Source organism: Pinus tabuliformis, chromosome 4_2 (genome assembly GCF_031772625.1).
Source record: "Pinus tabuliformis cultivar Carrire ecotype Pingquan chromosome 4_2, CPIR1, whole genome shotgun sequence".
Taxonomy (NCBI): domain Eukaryota; kingdom Viridiplantae; phylum Streptophyta; class Pinopsida; order Pinales; family Pinaceae; genus Pinus; species Pinus tabuliformis.
Genome location: NC_142304.1, coordinates 51,726,527 through 51,743,265, shown reverse-complemented (window position 1 = coordinate 51,743,265; position 16,739 = coordinate 51,726,527). Strand labels below are relative to the sequence as shown.

The following is a 16,739-nucleotide window of genomic DNA, read 5'->3' as shown; positions in this document are numbered from 1 at the left end:
TACTTTTGTAACTTACAATTTGACTGTCACGATATGTAGTGATCCGACGGTTCATTCTCTCCTCGGTATTATCGACACTTGATCCGTGGCTTAACACCCGATTGGTCCATGATCTCTATTTAAGGAGCATGGAGGGTCATTTGTAGGATAACCGTTCATGAGAGAAACTTATGTAAATTTTCATTCTTTTATTAATAAATTGCCTGAAGTGACCGCGTTGGCTTAGGCCGTGGACTGTTTCCCTCTTTGAGGGTTTTAACCACATCAACAATACTGGTGTATTGATCTGTGATTTGTTTGTGAGCGGTGTCCTTTGGTGTTCTGTTTGAGGAACTTAGCATGTAGATTCCTACATTAGGTTCTTGTTTCGGTGATGTGTACATGTTTACTAGGGTCATGACATAAGAGTTAAACAGTCAATGCCACCAACATTGAGGTACATAGAGGGCTTGGTGCTCTTGATTCAATGCTAATTCCAAATGCTCATACATGACAAAATCGAATGGAAAAGTTGCAACCTCCCTAATCCTAAAATCTTGAAAATTGTAACGTCTGCTGGATCATGAGTCGGGTCTAAAATTCTATTTTTTTCCTTATGAAATCCTTCAAGGTTGGAACCACTCTCAAACATCCTGAAACAATAAATGGTAATGTTAAAAAGTTAATCTTTCTACTTTAAGAATTTAACATTACCATTAATTTTATAGCATTAGTAGGGTCCGCTGGTGGAATATTGGGCTGCCCCACTCATGACTTATTGTTTTTTCCTTTTAAATTGAGTTTCTAGTGTTCTTAGTCATATTGTATTGAATCAACCAATTTGATATTGAATTGACCGATTTGGTGAAAAGGGGATGGTTCAGTATGGAACCGGCTGGTTTGGTGAAGAAGGGTTGGTTTAGTACCGAATTGGCCGATTTCGTACAAAAACTGTCTGGTTCAATATTGAATTGACCTTTTCGACTTCTATGCCACTCGTTGGAGTAGTCAGGTCCTGAAATCAGTTGGACTGGCTGGTTCAATTAGTTTCATTCCAGTTTTGATAACATTGGAGGAAATTCATCAGAAAACAAAGCTTTATTGCCAATTTCAGTGCCTTGATGAGAAATAGGTCAAATGAAATACCACTTGAATTTCCCTTGGAGAAAAATATTCCTCAAGTGGATGATCTCAACAGGGTATAGCATAGTGTTGTAGGAACCATCCCTCCCCACATACACCTCCCACATACACCAAACCCCGAAACTGTACATTGTGCGAAACTGTGGCTGAAGCGTCCCCGAAATCGTGCATTGTGCAGAACTGTGGCTGAAGCGTCCCCAAAACTGTGCATCGGGCTCAATTTGCACGAATCCTTCTTTTTCCGAACTACCACATGTCGAACTGATCTCTATGTGCTGACTGTGCTCCTGCCATGCTTCCTAGATGCTCCCTAGGTGCTCCCCAGATGCTTCCTAGATGCTGCGACTCTCAAACATTATTATTAATTGGCTTAGGATGTTTGAGAGTTGTTTCAACGTCATTATATTCCATATGGAGAATTCTACATATGGAGCTAAGTTGCAGGAAACGTGGCCCTAGGGGGCGTTTCGCCAGGGGAAACGAAACGAAACGCGTTTCCCCGTACCGTACGGCCTGGAAACGCGTTTCCGGCCGTACGGCCACGTTTCCCGAAACGGAAACGTGGCCGTACGGCCGGAAACGCGTTTCCAGGCCGTACGGGCCACGTTTCCCCCAAAAAAACATTTGTTTTTTAATTTTTTTTTTTCTAATGTAGATCTCTTACATTTGTTTGCCCTAGTGTTGATATGCAGTTCATGGTAATGTTAAATTCTTAAAGTAAAAGTGATATTCTCCTTTATTTTTCATTTTCATCCTTTTACTTAAATTTTTAACATTACCATGAAATGACTCAGGATGTTTGAGAGTGGTTTCGCCGTCATTGGATTTCATATGGAGAAAGTAGAATTTTAGATCTTACTCAAAATCCAGCAGACTTATCTGTTTTTCAGGATTTCAGGATTGGGGGGATTTCAATGTTTCCATTGGATTTTATCATGTACTAGGGTATGGAACTTGTATTTAATCGAGAGAATAAAGCCCTCTATGCAGGGGAGACTCCCAATAATCAAGAGAATGTAGGGTACTAGGGTATGAAACTTGTATTTAATCAAGAGCACTAAGGTCATTCGACTATGTAGGAGGAGACTCCCAATCAACCACGAGACAAAAAATTAGAAATTTCTCGTGGCTGATTTTGGATATTTCTATTTTCATTATGTGATTATTCATGAGTAAATGTGATGTAAATTTAGATACTTATAGTCTATGCATTGACAATTTGACAATTTTATCATAATGTAATAAATTAGAATGTATCATATATGCTTTATGATTGCACATATTTCTTAAATTCCTAATATATATATATATATATATATATATATATATAGATATATATATATATTCGCGTTTCCCCGTTTCCAAAATTTGGGGAGGTCGCGTTTCGTATCGCTTCCCGTTTCGGAAACTCGTACCCGTTTCCCTGTTTCGTGCAACCTTGATATGGAGAAAGTAGAATTTTAGATCCCACTCAAAACCCAGCAGACTTAACAGTTTTCAGGATTTCAAGATCAATGGAATTGTGACATTTCATTAGATTCTATCACTTATGAGGGTGTGCAATTGGCATTTAATCAAGAGAAGCAAGCCATCCACGCACTCAATTGTTGGTGGTGTTGATTGTTGAACTCCTTTGTCATGGCCTTAGCAAAAATGTACCTTTCACTCAAACCAAAATCAGTGATCAAGCATGTTAAGCATTTTCTACCACATTTTAATGCTTGGATTAGGCAGTTTGATCAAAATTTGGTGGTGTTGATTGATGTCCCTAGAGGATCGAGGTAGAGAAAGGCTAAACAAGTGGAGAAGAATGAAGGGAGATACTAGGGATGAGGATCCCAATATAAGTGATGGTTGAACATTGCTTGTCGAAGAGTGGTGGAACATGCATGGTGGTGCTACTCCACAGCTACAACATTTGGCAGCATGGGTGCTTTCACAATTGTTGAACACTTCTTCTGTAGAGAGCCATTTAAGCAATTAACTCAATTTATTGTTTTGGACCTTTTGGTCTGGATATTTTGGTGTGTAGATGGTCAATTTTGTAAACATAACTATTTGGTCTTGTTAATGTTGACAATTGCTAGATAACCCATTTCATTCCATATGGAGATACTTTACTTTCTATTATATGACTTAAAAATTTGTATGTATGTTTGTAATTTATAGAATCTAGATTCTAGATTGTTTATGCTTGAATATTTAATCATTAATGTAGTATGGATGCCATTTCTATCTTGATTTATGTATAAATATGGATGCTTTCATATATTCTGCAAAGGATCACTATTTAACTCTCAGCCTTCTTTGTCCCTCATCTGTTACATTTGTTCCGATTTTGTTTGAAATATTTACTTCATGCTCAATCTTTTGGGCATTTGTGCTTTTTCCATGGCTAAGTGATATGTGTTTTGGGTGTTACCTCTATTTCTAATGGCTAAACCTCGACTGTCTTGAGAGTAAAGAAGCATCCCTCAAAATGTTAGCTTTGATAGCCTGAATCTCCATATGTTCTTTGACTCCTATAAAGTGATTCCAAACCTGTCATGTCACAAACACTACGATTTGAAAGCTTGATGCAAACCTGTTTTGTGACTTGTCACTAATGCAACAGTTTGAAAGTTTGATGCTAGCACGTTGCCTCTTCTTCATGAAGGAGATCTGAACAACCAGTCTAGTCTCCATTTTCATAGTTGTTCACTGAAGAAATATAATTTTCCAATGTGTCAGTAAGTTGTATATCTACCCTTCTAAAATGGTGCATTATTTCAGAAAATTCTCTCGAGGTTACTTGTATCTTAACCAATCCTTGCTATGTATATGGGATTTATATGTTGCATGCCTTGCATTTTTGGTTAGAAAGCTTGTAGAACACTCTTCCTAGGATTGCATAGTTTACATTCAATTGTTAAACAGTAGGCCGTTCATAAGATATACTCTTTGGAGCTTGAGAAGAAAGAATATATGTCAGTGGTGATTGATGGCCAGAAGTAGTAAAATGAATCAGGAACTTTAAAAACTTACAAATCATTAGTCCAGGGCCCCAGGCATATGTTAGCTCTGACATACATCTGAAAACAACAAAAATCCATATAGTAAAGAGTAGTTAACAGTGAGAACATCCTGCAACCACTAAGGAATCCTAGACAACTTTTAACTTGGTGGGGAATCAACTACACTAGGGCTTTGTGTAATGTTTTTGGTGGTAGTTGGCACTTCTAGGAGTGGTATATGAGGTGCATCAATCATCGACAGATGGAATTACGGATGTGTCCATGGCAAGGAGCTCTAGAGTGTGGTTTTTTTGGTTTATTAATAAAGTCTGTTTGGGAGTTGGGCGTATTTGGAGTAATCATAGTACAGAAAATTCTCTTGAGGTTACTTGTAGCTCAACCAGTGCTTGCTATGTATATGGGATTTATTTGTTGCATGCCTTGCATTTTGGTTAGAAAGCTTGTAGAACACTCTTCCTAGGATCGCGTAGTTTACATTCAATTGTTAAACAGTAGGCCGTTCATAAGATATACTCTTTGGAGTTTGAGAAGAAAGAATATATGTTAGTGGTGATTGATGGCCACAAGTAGTAAAATGAATCAGGAATGTTAAAAAAATACAATGCATTAGTCCAGGCATACGTTAGCTCTGACCTACATTTGAAAACAACAAAAAAGCCATATAGTAAAGAGTGTTAAGAGTGAGAACATCCTGCAACTACTAAGGAATCCTAGACAACTTTTAACTTGGTGAGAAATCAACTACACTAGGGCTTTGTGTAATGTTTTTGGTGGTAATTGGCATTTCTAGAAGTGGTATATGAGGTGCATCAATCATCGACAGATGGGATTACAGATATGTCCATGGCAAGGAGCTCTAGAGTGTGGTCTTTTTTGTTTATTAATAAAGTCTATTTGGGAGTTGGGCTTATTTGGAGTAATCTTAGTAGGTTGATAGTGTCTTATGAGCAAATATTAGGTATACAAAGTAATATTATAAGATATGGGTGTTTGTGGTTTATTTCACTATAATTTTTGTTTGATGTCCAAAAAGAACTGTGCACATCTGAAAGCAATAAGTGTACAAATCGACTGGTCCTTTGTGGTATGATAATCAACCCCAAGGAAGATTAATGAAGTTTTGAACTATTCTAGAGAGGAATATGAAATAGCCAGGAGTAATCCAGATGTTTCCATTGTACTTGAATAAAAAGGTATGTTTTTCCTGATTAATATCCTTCATTGGTTGTTACAAGATTAGTGGGAATGGACACAAAGAAAATTGTAAGGCTATAGAATCTTTAGGTACACAGTATATTTTGATCTTCAATATTGTGCGAAATTAAAAGTATCTAATGTAGCTTATTTATATACTTGAAGGGTCCATCTTAACTGTCATTTCCTATTAGTGGTAGAGATGAGTAACTCATTGTTATAGAGGTTGGCCTTCAAATGCAACTTTTGTGTGTTGCTTACATAGCATGAACAAGATGAAGCATGTAGTGCTGCTTTTGGTGTATTTGACTGCAACTCAAGATCATAGATACAATGCTTTTGAGGGACTTGAGTTGTTGTTGGAACTTCTTCACATCATTTTCTTGAAGGCAACTTGTAAGGCCATTTCTACAATGGCATGCCCTAGAGCTATAGGATGTGATTTTATTACAAATTTTTTTAGGCTTGGTTAGTAAAGTTTTACTTTATGTGATGAGGAAAACATTGTTGCTAGAGGAGATGAATGGTATTTTCTCATCATTCTGTTGTGAGGATTTGTCATTATGTTAGAAAAACTATCCTTCATGGATGGAATATTCCAATAGGCCTTGCATGATTTCTACCCGTGGAGCAGCTGAGGATACTTGGTAATTGTTTTTTGCATTCTTGCATTTTTCTAAATTGCTATTTTTTATTGCACATTTATTTACACCTTTACATTCTAGGGGTTGTCATTTCCATTGACAGGTTTTTGTCCTCCATGTTGAATGCTTTGACTATCTATGAACTTAAATGGCAATTCTTTTCTCTTGTGAACCATCAACTATGTTATATTTTGGGGCATGCACACTTGTAGAGATTTGAAAGGGAATAAGCGTTTGTTGGCATGCACTACAAAGTTTGTTTTGCATCACAAAATAGCTTCCTTTTGTGGATTGAGAAACTTATTCATTTTTTTTACATTGCTCAGCAGGTACCTGATATTGTAGAGCCAGTGCCCATGGAGAGTGAAGAGAACCCCATATTGACATGTATAAGAGGGAAATGTGTTACTCAACTTCTATTGCTGGGTGCAATTGACTGTATCCAGGTAAATGTTGTTTGAATATTTATTTTATTTACGTGTGTAGTTTTTTCTGTCTCATTGGTCGTCCTAGCTTTGGCTTTCATATATCTTGTTAGTATTGAAAAGCTGATCGACAGTAGTTTTTTTTTTGCCCTGTGGATTTCCTCCCAGATTTTTGAGTGTTGAATTAATCTAAGAACTGTTGGATCTAAATAAGACACTATGATAAATGACATTATACGTATTTTCTTATACTTAAAGCTTCCATTAGTATAATTGGAACACAGCTTTATTAGAGACCTTTTTATAAAGGAATTAACCTTCCATGACAATTGTTCATTCTACTGCAAACATATTCTATCTTTTTCAACATAGTTAATCTTCTTAATGCCTAATAAATTAGATAATGAAGTCTTGTTTGATTGCATGTTTTGTCTACGAAACTGGTGTTCCTCTGTTCTTGGTCTACATCTCCAGTTTCTTGGTTGATTTTCATAATGAATTCCTTTCTTCCTTTGGTTGGTTGACTTGTATTCTAGTAGGTGGTCTGATCTTCAAATAATAGTTGGTGGCCATCTATTTCCAAAGTTGTCAGCTTTTACAGTTTTAGCTAGTGGTATACAATCCCAAAAAAAATGGCTAACAATTTTTAGAACAAAATCTTTGTGTGCTGAAATATCACTCTATAGTTCATCTTGTGTTCTAGTATGCAAGCAATTGTAGGTACTAAGGATCCTCAACTCCATTTTTCTCAGCCCTTCTTGGCATACTATTGTTGTCCTCTTAGATTGGCATATCTCGACAGGCTGCTTCCATGCCTCTTAACCGTGATTATTTTAAGTGTGATGACCCAACTTCCTCCAACTTCTGCTAAATTCTTGACAACCTTATGTTTCACAACGCAGTAGATCTAGCATATGTTGTTTGGAACCCTTCTTGAATGTCCATTTTCTCCCTGTATTGGCCTAATTTTGCTCTATTGGCGTGAAGCCATACTCATTTCCCTCTATAGTACCGTGATGGCAAGCCATTACCAAACAAGTGGTTTAAACATTCTTGTAAAATTTCCAAGCCTTAGATGACTTCGGTTCTTATGATCTCAATTAAACAAGTAAATGGCTGAATTTTGATTAATGGAAGACTATTTCAGACCATAGCATGAATCACAATTGCTAGAAAATTCAATAGCAGAAACATAAAATAGTTTGACACACATTGGTAATTTCTCCTTCAAAATAAGCTCTTCATTCTTTTAAAAAACCTATGAGGAAACCTCTGGTTAGCTGAAGCCAGCAGCTGCACAGTCAACAAATCACCCTGAACTGAACTGTATGGCCTGCTGAGAAAGTGTGGCTTGGTTGAGAAACAGAAAAACAGTAAAACCTGCTGATCTGGTCATACTGTACGGTCTCTCGTATGATTGTACAGCCGGTATGTATGACTGTGAACTGTCCATACAATTGTACAGAACCGTTCATACAGATCCATATGGCTGTATGGGTCTACCCTTGAAGCCTACTAATGCATGGCTTATCCTCCTTCCTAAACCAATCTGCTCGCTCTTTCTTTGAAAACTCGCTCAACTGTGTCTAAATCCTCTATCTCAAATGTTGCTAAACCCTTTATCTTGAACTGTCTTTATACTTTTAGCTGAAATTCTAGTCTACTGAAATCCTAATCTATTTTTGAGATTGTTCATTGTCTAAGTCATTTGTGGGATGAAGTACAACGTATTAGACTCAACAGCTAAATACTTAGAACCAGTGTTGCGAATATCCTGATTGTATTGCGAAAAAAATCACAAAATCACGATTTTTTGGCCAAGCTGATGTTTGCTCACTTTTACCAATATTTTCTCAGTTATTACGATTTGTTGGTTTTCCGGACCCATGCTGATTTTATTTGGATGCCAACGTTTGCAACATTGTATTGAACATGTGTGGAAGTTCTTGTTCGAGTTATATTTCTCAACGCCTCTCTTACCAAGGAAGAAATTTTTCATGAATCCAAATCTATCTCTAAATGCCTCAAATTTCCCATTTGCCAACATATTGGTTAGAGGATCAACTACCTGTTGATCTGTGGGAATATACTAGAGCTTCACTACTCCCTTCCGAACCTTGTCTCATATGAAGTGATATATGATCTCTATGTGCTTGGACCTGTCATGAAACATTGGATTCTCAGTGTTTGATACAACTTTGACTATAATAATAAATGACTGTAGGTTCCAAATTTTGATCGAACAAACCTACTAGTAACTTGAAAACCTCGATGGCCTCTGTTATGTAAAAATTATTTAATGCAATTAGATGAAAGGGCACGATCATAAGATCATGCCCTTTTCCGAAAAGGTACCCATGGCAATATATAAGCCAAAGACCTCATTGTAAACAACCATCATTCATTCATTAATAAAAAATTACATATGTTTCTGTCTAATACTGAGTTTATTCACTCCATATCGTATCAGAGCAGATTGTCCTTTGTCGATAGTGGTACAACTCACAGTTTTACTGCTCTTGTTGTGCACCATCAGCAGATTGATTCACCACCCTTCCTTCTGTCTCCCGTGCCATCATTCTCATTCATACATTTCAATATATATATATCTTCAATGGAGATCTTCATATTCCATGTCTTTTGGAGTGTTTAACTTGCTATGACCATATGCTCCAGTTGTATTAGTTCAAAAAAAGATGGATCATTTAGATGATGTGTAGACTACTGAGGGCTAAACAAGATAACGATTAAGAACAAATTTCCAATTCTTTTTATCGATGCAATGTTGGATGAACTAGATGGAGCTAAATACTTTTCAAAATTAGATTTGAGATCATGGTACTACCAAATAAGTATAAGGTTGGAAGACATAGCAAAAACTACGTTCTGTTCACTTGAAGGTCACTATGAATTTAAAGTAATGCCTTTTGGTCTAACTAATGCTCTAGCAACATTCCAAGCTACCATGAATGAGATATTATGTCCATATCTAAGGAAGTTTGTGTTAGTGTTCTTCTATGATATTCTAATTTATAATAAAACTTGGAAGGAACATCTACAACATTTAGAACAAGTTCTCACTGTATTAGAAGAGCATCATTTTTATGCTAAGAAATCCAAGTGCACTTTTGGGAAAGAGGAAGTAGAGTACCTCGCACATATAATATCCAAGGAAGGAGTAAAACTAGATCTTAATAAAATCAAGGCTATAAGAGGGTGGCCCAAACTAATTAACATATCCAAGTTAAGGATTTTCTTAGGGTTAACTAGATACTATCGAAGGTTTATTAAAAACTATGCCCATGTAACTGCATCTCTAACAAACCTTCTAAAGAAAAAATCATTTCGTTGGGATGATGAAGAAGAAAAGTGTTTCAAAGACTTAAAAGAATTTATGTCTAATGCACCTGTATTAGCAATTCCAGGTATTTCAAAACTATTTATTGATGCAAGATGGTCATCCAATAATATTCGAAAGCAGGAAGCTCAATAAGCGAGAATGTCTTAAGTCTACAAATAAATGCTCGCTATTATGCACACACTAGCCAAGTGAAGGCAATATCTTCTGGGAAATAAGTTCTCCATACGAACAAACCATAACAGTCTCTAGTACCTCCTCCAACAGAAAACACTCTCTGAAGAACAACAAAAGTGGATTGAAAAAAAATGCTGATTTTGACTTGGAGATATTACATAAAAGGGGAAGGGACAATGTGGTGGCAGATGCTCTGTCCAAAAAAGATGAAGGAACATTCTTGATTGCAGCCTCAACTATAATCCCATAATATCTTAATGAAATCCAAAGTGAATATGCAAAGGACCTAGAAACATGTGCTATAATTAATAATCCTACTAAAAATCCAAAATTCGAATGGAAAAATGATATTTTGTGATATAAAGGGAGAATTTACCTCAGCACTAAGTCTAAATTTAAGTTCAAGGTCCTCAAGGAATCCCATGACTTTTCAGTAGGACATGTAGGGTTCTTTAAAACCTACTATAATGCACGTCAATTTTTTTTCTAGAAAGGAATGAGTAATGACATTCAAAAATATATTGCAGAATGTGATCAGTGCTAAAGGAATAAAAGCGAAAGTGTTAAGACCCTTGGCCTACTCCATCCCTTGAATATTCCTAATCAAAAGTGGGAAGAAGTATCAATGGATTTTATTGAGGGATTACCCATGTCAGACGAGAAGGACAAAATTCTCGTAGTAGTCGATAGACTCACAAAATATGCACACTTTATAGGGATGAAGAAATCAGATTCAGCAAAAGAGATCACTGAGATATTTTGTAAAAATGTCTACAAATTACATGGTTTTCCCAAAGTCATTGTTAGTGATAGAGATGCCAAATTTAAAGGGAATTTTTGGAAGGAACTCTTCAAACATGTTGGGACATACCTCAACATGAGTTCAACATATCATCCTCAAACAGACGGACAAACTGAGACTGTCAATAAATGCTTAGAAGCTTACCTTCATTGTTATGCAATAGATAAACAAAATAAGTGGGCTCAGTGGTTACACCTCGCTGAGTGGTGGTACAATTCAACATATCACACTTCCGCAAAAATGACCCCATTTCAAGCTTTGTATGGCTATGAACCTCCTAAATGGAAGGACTTGGCCTTCACCGAAACTAGAGTTCCGACAGTTAAAGACCAGTTGGAAGAGACCTAGAAAATCCTTCAAGCATTGAAAGAAAATCTAAGTATTGCAAGGAATCACATGAAACAACAGGCCAACCAACATAGATTGGAAAGAGAATTTGAAGTTGGAGAGTGGGTATTTGTTAAGCTTCAACCTTACAAACAAGTATCCCTAAAGTAGAAGGGTAAAAACAAGTTGGCGTCGAAATTCTATGGACCATACCAAATCAACAAAAAGATCAACCAAGTGGCATATAGCTTAAGCCTTCTTGATAATAGTCGAGTTCACATTCATGTATCTTGTCTTGAAAAGGCATTAGGCAAGCAACAATCAACACAAAATACCCTGCCAATGTTAGATGATGAAGGCAAGCTCATTCTAGAACTAGATGGGATCATCACCACCAGGGAGAAGTTACGTTCACGAGTAATCATTGTTTCACAGGGTCGCGTCCACCCACATAGGGGCCGAGTTTCCTAGCTCCCTCGTGCTCCGGGGACTTGGGGACCACCGGGGGTCGTTTCCCCACACTCCCAAAAAGCAGGGTACGCGAGGAAACTCGGAAGGGGTCGTTTCCTCTAATTTCAGGGTCGAATCCTCAAAAGGGGGTTGTCTGGGGTGGTAAAGGGTCGTTTCCTTGGACAAAATTTGAATTTTTTTTAACGAAACATTTTTTTTTAAAGAAACCTGAGTATTTGAAGGGTCTAGCGGCATGATGGGATGTTGATCCAGAGGATGATGCATAGGTAGATATGGAGGAGAGCCTTGATGAGACACAAATAGGGTTGGTTGGTGTGCCACTTAGCATGTTTGAGAATGCAAGTGATTTTGATTCAGATGGTGACATGGTTGATCCTGATTTATTCATGCAACAACTGGATTCAGAGACTAGCGTGGCATTACCTTGAGCAATTATGCTCATTTATCTTTTCATATGTTCTTATGTTATTAACTTATTTTCTTACTTGTTTAAGACTTTAGTTAGACTTGAGTCTTGACTCTATAAAATTGACTCTTGATGTATCAGATTTGACTTTTATAATTTTATTTCAATATTCAGTATTCAATGTTCATAATTTGAACATCAATATGGTTTAAATTTTAAAACTTTAAACATTTATAATTTTATTTTCATTGTACATTATTAGTAACTTAGTAGTTACACTGTACAGTTACAAACTGACATGTATGATGTATGATTATATGATATCATGCTTTTCGTTTTAAATTTGTTTCAGTTATATGATTCATTGATTTATCATTTATCCTTCATGATGTAAGTGTTATATTATATATATTATATAATGATAAAGAAAATTACATTATAAAATAATACATTATAAATGTTAAAATTTCAATGATATATATTTTATATTTATAAGTTTTTAGGACCACGACGTCCCCCCATGTTTCCTAAAAATTGGTGGGGGGCTTTTGCATAGGTCGCTCTTGTGTATCCCTGCTCCCTCGCCTCCTCGTCTTGGAAACTTGTTGGAACATTGCGAGTAATTAAAGAATACCTTATCAAATGGAAGAATTTACCAGAAGAAAAAGCCTTTTGGGAGACAAAAGCATTTCGCCAAAAACACTCGTTGCTACATATCCTTTGAGGACAAAGCATCTTTTCAAGAGGGAGGCAATGTTATGTAAAAATTATTTAATGTAATTAGACGAAAGGGCACGATCGTAAGATCATGCCCTTTCCCGTAAAGGTACCCATGGCAATATATAAGCCAGGGACCTCATTGTAAACAACCATCATTCATTCATTAATAAAAAATACACATGTTTCCGTCTAATACTGAGTTTATTCTCTCCAGCCTCACAACTAGTAGTACTGGCTTGTCATGCATTCCACCTTTGCTGAGCTAAGTTCCACGGAACTTTGTTCTCACTGATCTAGGATGTCATCATTGATCTTGTTACCACAAAAACTAGCAAGCCTAGTGCAAAGCCCTAGTGGAAAACCTATGTCTTATGACAACAAGAGATCAGCCACCACCCTGACCTTAATGGTCTATCTCTAGTTGTTTAGTGGTGGATTTTATCCCCACAAGAGAGGCTTCCGTAATGAAATTACCAACAAGATATTCAACAAATAAGGGCTCAAGGGTGATATAAGGTCTAATGATTGAAGGGGAGGGCTGAGATATGAGTTACTAAAGTTCAAGTACACTTCCGTAAGACCTTTATTATTTAGAAGAAAGCTAATATAAGTTTGGATTCTTATGATGTGCAGATTTAGGGCACAATGATATAACAACTTGAGAAATAGCCTAAAGGACACTGCTTTGATGAGGACATATACTGTTTATCAGTTGTATTATCTATATACACGAGTACAAAGCCATGGGAGGGTGATAAAGTTTTGACAAGGTGTCCAATAAAATACAAGTATAGTGAGTGGGAGATCAATTTGGACCAAGTCATGCAAATGCACAAAAGTTAAAGCACTAACGAACAAAATACATAAAATAGAAAAGTGTAGTCAAGTACAATTATAAAGCATGTTCATTCTTCACACATTTTCAATAGACTAAGTCTCATCAGTTATAGCATGAATTATGTCAATTACGAAAATAGAATTTATCCAAGCAGGGGAAACAAAACCATGAAAGCCAATGTGATTTAGTGAGATACCATTACATCAGTTGAATTTGTTGAATTTTCCTTAGGTCCTAAATCTGGTCGGAGGCTAATCACACACACAAACACACTAGGAACCCTCAACTCACAAGCACTTCTCACAACATAAATCTTTAGCAGTGAAATCAATTAAGTACACAAGGATTTGAGCCCAAAGCTCGATTATTTTATTAATCCATCAATAAAAGAATCATGGAGCTCCCGCACCAGGAATCATGGCCCTTGATTACTAGTACTACTAGTATACATGGTATAGAAAACTAGGGTTTGCGCTCTGCTACTTAAGATCTGCAATCTGCCCAATAAGAGACAATAACAAAACATAAGTCACTTGCTGAATATGTCCTCTTACTACCAGCCATTTCAGTCCTCATTTGTCTTGACACCTGGCAGGTTATTTGCCTCCTTTAACCCTAAGTTGCACTGAAATGGATATGGATACGGGGTATGAAACAGATACGACAAATTTTCAAAAAATCTGGATACGATATGGCAGGAAATGGCGCACACACACACACACACACATATATAAAACAACTATTTTAAAGACCTGGATTCATGGATTCAATTGCTTTCTAGTATGATCAAACAACTTGGCAGTTGCAGAAATTGATGAATTGATAGCTTCAACATTACTAAAGGACATTGATGTATCACTCAATAGGAATGTTCCGTGTGTAATGGATTCTCAGCGCTTCCATTTTGGTGACTCCAATGAGGGAATAATTATGTATTCTATGCAATTAGCCAACAAGATTGTAGAGATCTCTCTCCTTCAGCTCAACCCTTACTCTACAATTTACTTGACAGTAAATGTCATATAGTTCTCAGTGCATTCACATGAATGGTATGTTTCCTTAAATGTCCAACTTTTGGAGTCTCATTTGCATACAGTCATGCTCCAATTTAGCTTATGTACCATTCATTAATTGAACATAAATGAGAGGACAATTCTCTAAAGCATATAAGAAATGGTAAACATGTAAAGCATATGAGTAAAATAATCCTCCACGTGCCAAAACTTAAAATAAATATGACCAAAGGATTTCATCATACGTTGCCAACAAATGGGAGGAAGGAAGGAAAGATTCATGTGTCGTGGATCACACTTGACAATCTCTATCATAGTTCACCACTCAGCAGGTGTCCAAACTGTTATGCAAATGCCCAACATCAGTGGCACAATCTCTTGAAGATGGGCATAGTCTACCAGGTGGTGTACCCTTTGTATTACCCACAGTGCACACACGGCCTCTAACTTGCCATAAAATGGTATTAATACGTGCATGGCCTCCCAGGGATCATATTACATAATAATAGGTATTAAAAATTAGCGGAAATGGATGCGTTTTACAAAAACACCCTAAAAACGTTTTTGGATTCCAACCCGCAACTTCCGAAATTCTGAAATGCTACAAATACGTTTTTATGCCGTTTTTTAGCCGTTTTGTACCAGTTTACGGATCCAAAACGCCAAACTGCGTTTCTGCGAGGTTAGCCTGGCGTTTCTGGTAACTTAGCTTTAACCACAGAGAAATACCCCTTTGCCCACCAGTTGCTCACAGTGTATTTTTTCTCCTTCAAGTGCACTGTACAACAGCCCTTAAACATCAGCTACTCACGGAGATCTTGATCCATTAAGATCACTGTATGATTAGCCCCAAATCACTTTAGCACCCACAGTCACTAGATCCTTCTAGATGACTGTACATTAGCCATCCAAAACTCGCCGTTCACAATTGCATTTGTGAACAGCCTTCATGAACAATGCTCAACAAACCTTTCTCCTTGTAACAGCCACCTAATTTAACCATTGTTGACCTTGCTTGGTTCTGAGGTACCTTTACTGGCTCCTACAGACCCCGGGGCTTAACTGCCCTCTGAAACTATGTCCGCGACCACCTCAGAAACCCTTTTCTTTTGCGGACAAGCAACATCAACTTCCTCTTACCTGTGTTTACCACCAAAATATCTCAGCTGAACTGCACAAGGGCTCAACTGCTGCTTAATCCACCTCGGTCCTGCCTGTGTACAATCTGAGGGTTAACGTCACATTCCTTAGGGTTACAACCCTTCTTTACCAGTGCATAATAGAGTCTAATCAAGTGCCAGTACACCCTTTTCTCTGGCCAGACAACACAGAGAGTTTGCAGCATTCTATTCCAGCAGATAGAGATGCATGGAAGCCTCGGCTAGGGACAAAATTAGGCGTCCTTCCTCTTAGACAGAAACCCTCTGTCGAACACAGAAAGAAACCTCTTGAATGTGTCCTCTTCAGGCTGTTGTTCCTCCTCTAGGCTTGTCATTCCCCTTGAGATGATTGCTATGGATGTTAGGTCTGCTTTTGGCCCTATTTTAGACTTGTGTTCACAATGACTGAGGCAATCGGCCTCCTTTAGCAGCTTGGATTTATCTGTTTCTTGGCCTAGATCAGGCCCTAAACAAACTCGGCCAGATCTTAGCTCTTCAAACCCGGCCCCCTTGCTGATCTTAGACTTGCCTCATAGAACAGGAGCTGTGGCCTTCTCCAAGGATAAAATGGACCTCATGAGCAGAACTCGACCCTCCTAGGGCACTCTTAGCACAAGAGAGGTCACATCTCTCTTGCACACAATGTGTGAGACCTCACCTTAGATCTCCTCTATTTATCCTTTTCCCTTGGGTCACTTAGGAAACCTCTAGACTTAGGGTTTTCGCTTCTCAACCCTTAGAATAAATAATTCTTTCTTTTAGGTCCTAAACCCACATCTTGGGTCCAAAACCCACTTTTAGGTAAATTTCTCAACCAGCCACTTTTGGTGGTTATCCTTCTCGGAAATACCTTAGGAGCTACCGAAAATTCTAACAGAATTTTTGTAGGTACACAGATTTGAATTTTTTATGAAGGTGGATTTGAGTGATGATGCTTGAAGTGTTTGTTCTGATATTGCAAACCTGCATATTTTTGAAGTCAAGTAATGGTGGAAAGAAGACTGTATTTGACTGCCCGACTTACTACTTGGAGTGACCAGAATGAGAGACCCCGCAATTAGATTAGTT

At 37.4% G+C, this 16,739-nt stretch overlaps 1 protein-coding gene across 1 annotated transcript in view; it reads left to right on the top strand.

Moving 5' to 3' along the window:
• Nucleotides 1-16,739, top strand: part of LOC149168244 (brefeldin A-inhibited guanine nucleotide-exchange protein 5-like) — a 240,061-nt gene that overhangs the window by 171,326 nt on the left and 51,996 nt on the right. Inside the window, 1 exon segment of the mRNA XM_089424865.1 lies at nt 6,304-6,420. Within this exon segment, the coding sequence (XP_089280991.1) occupies nt 6,304-6,420 (117 nt within the window).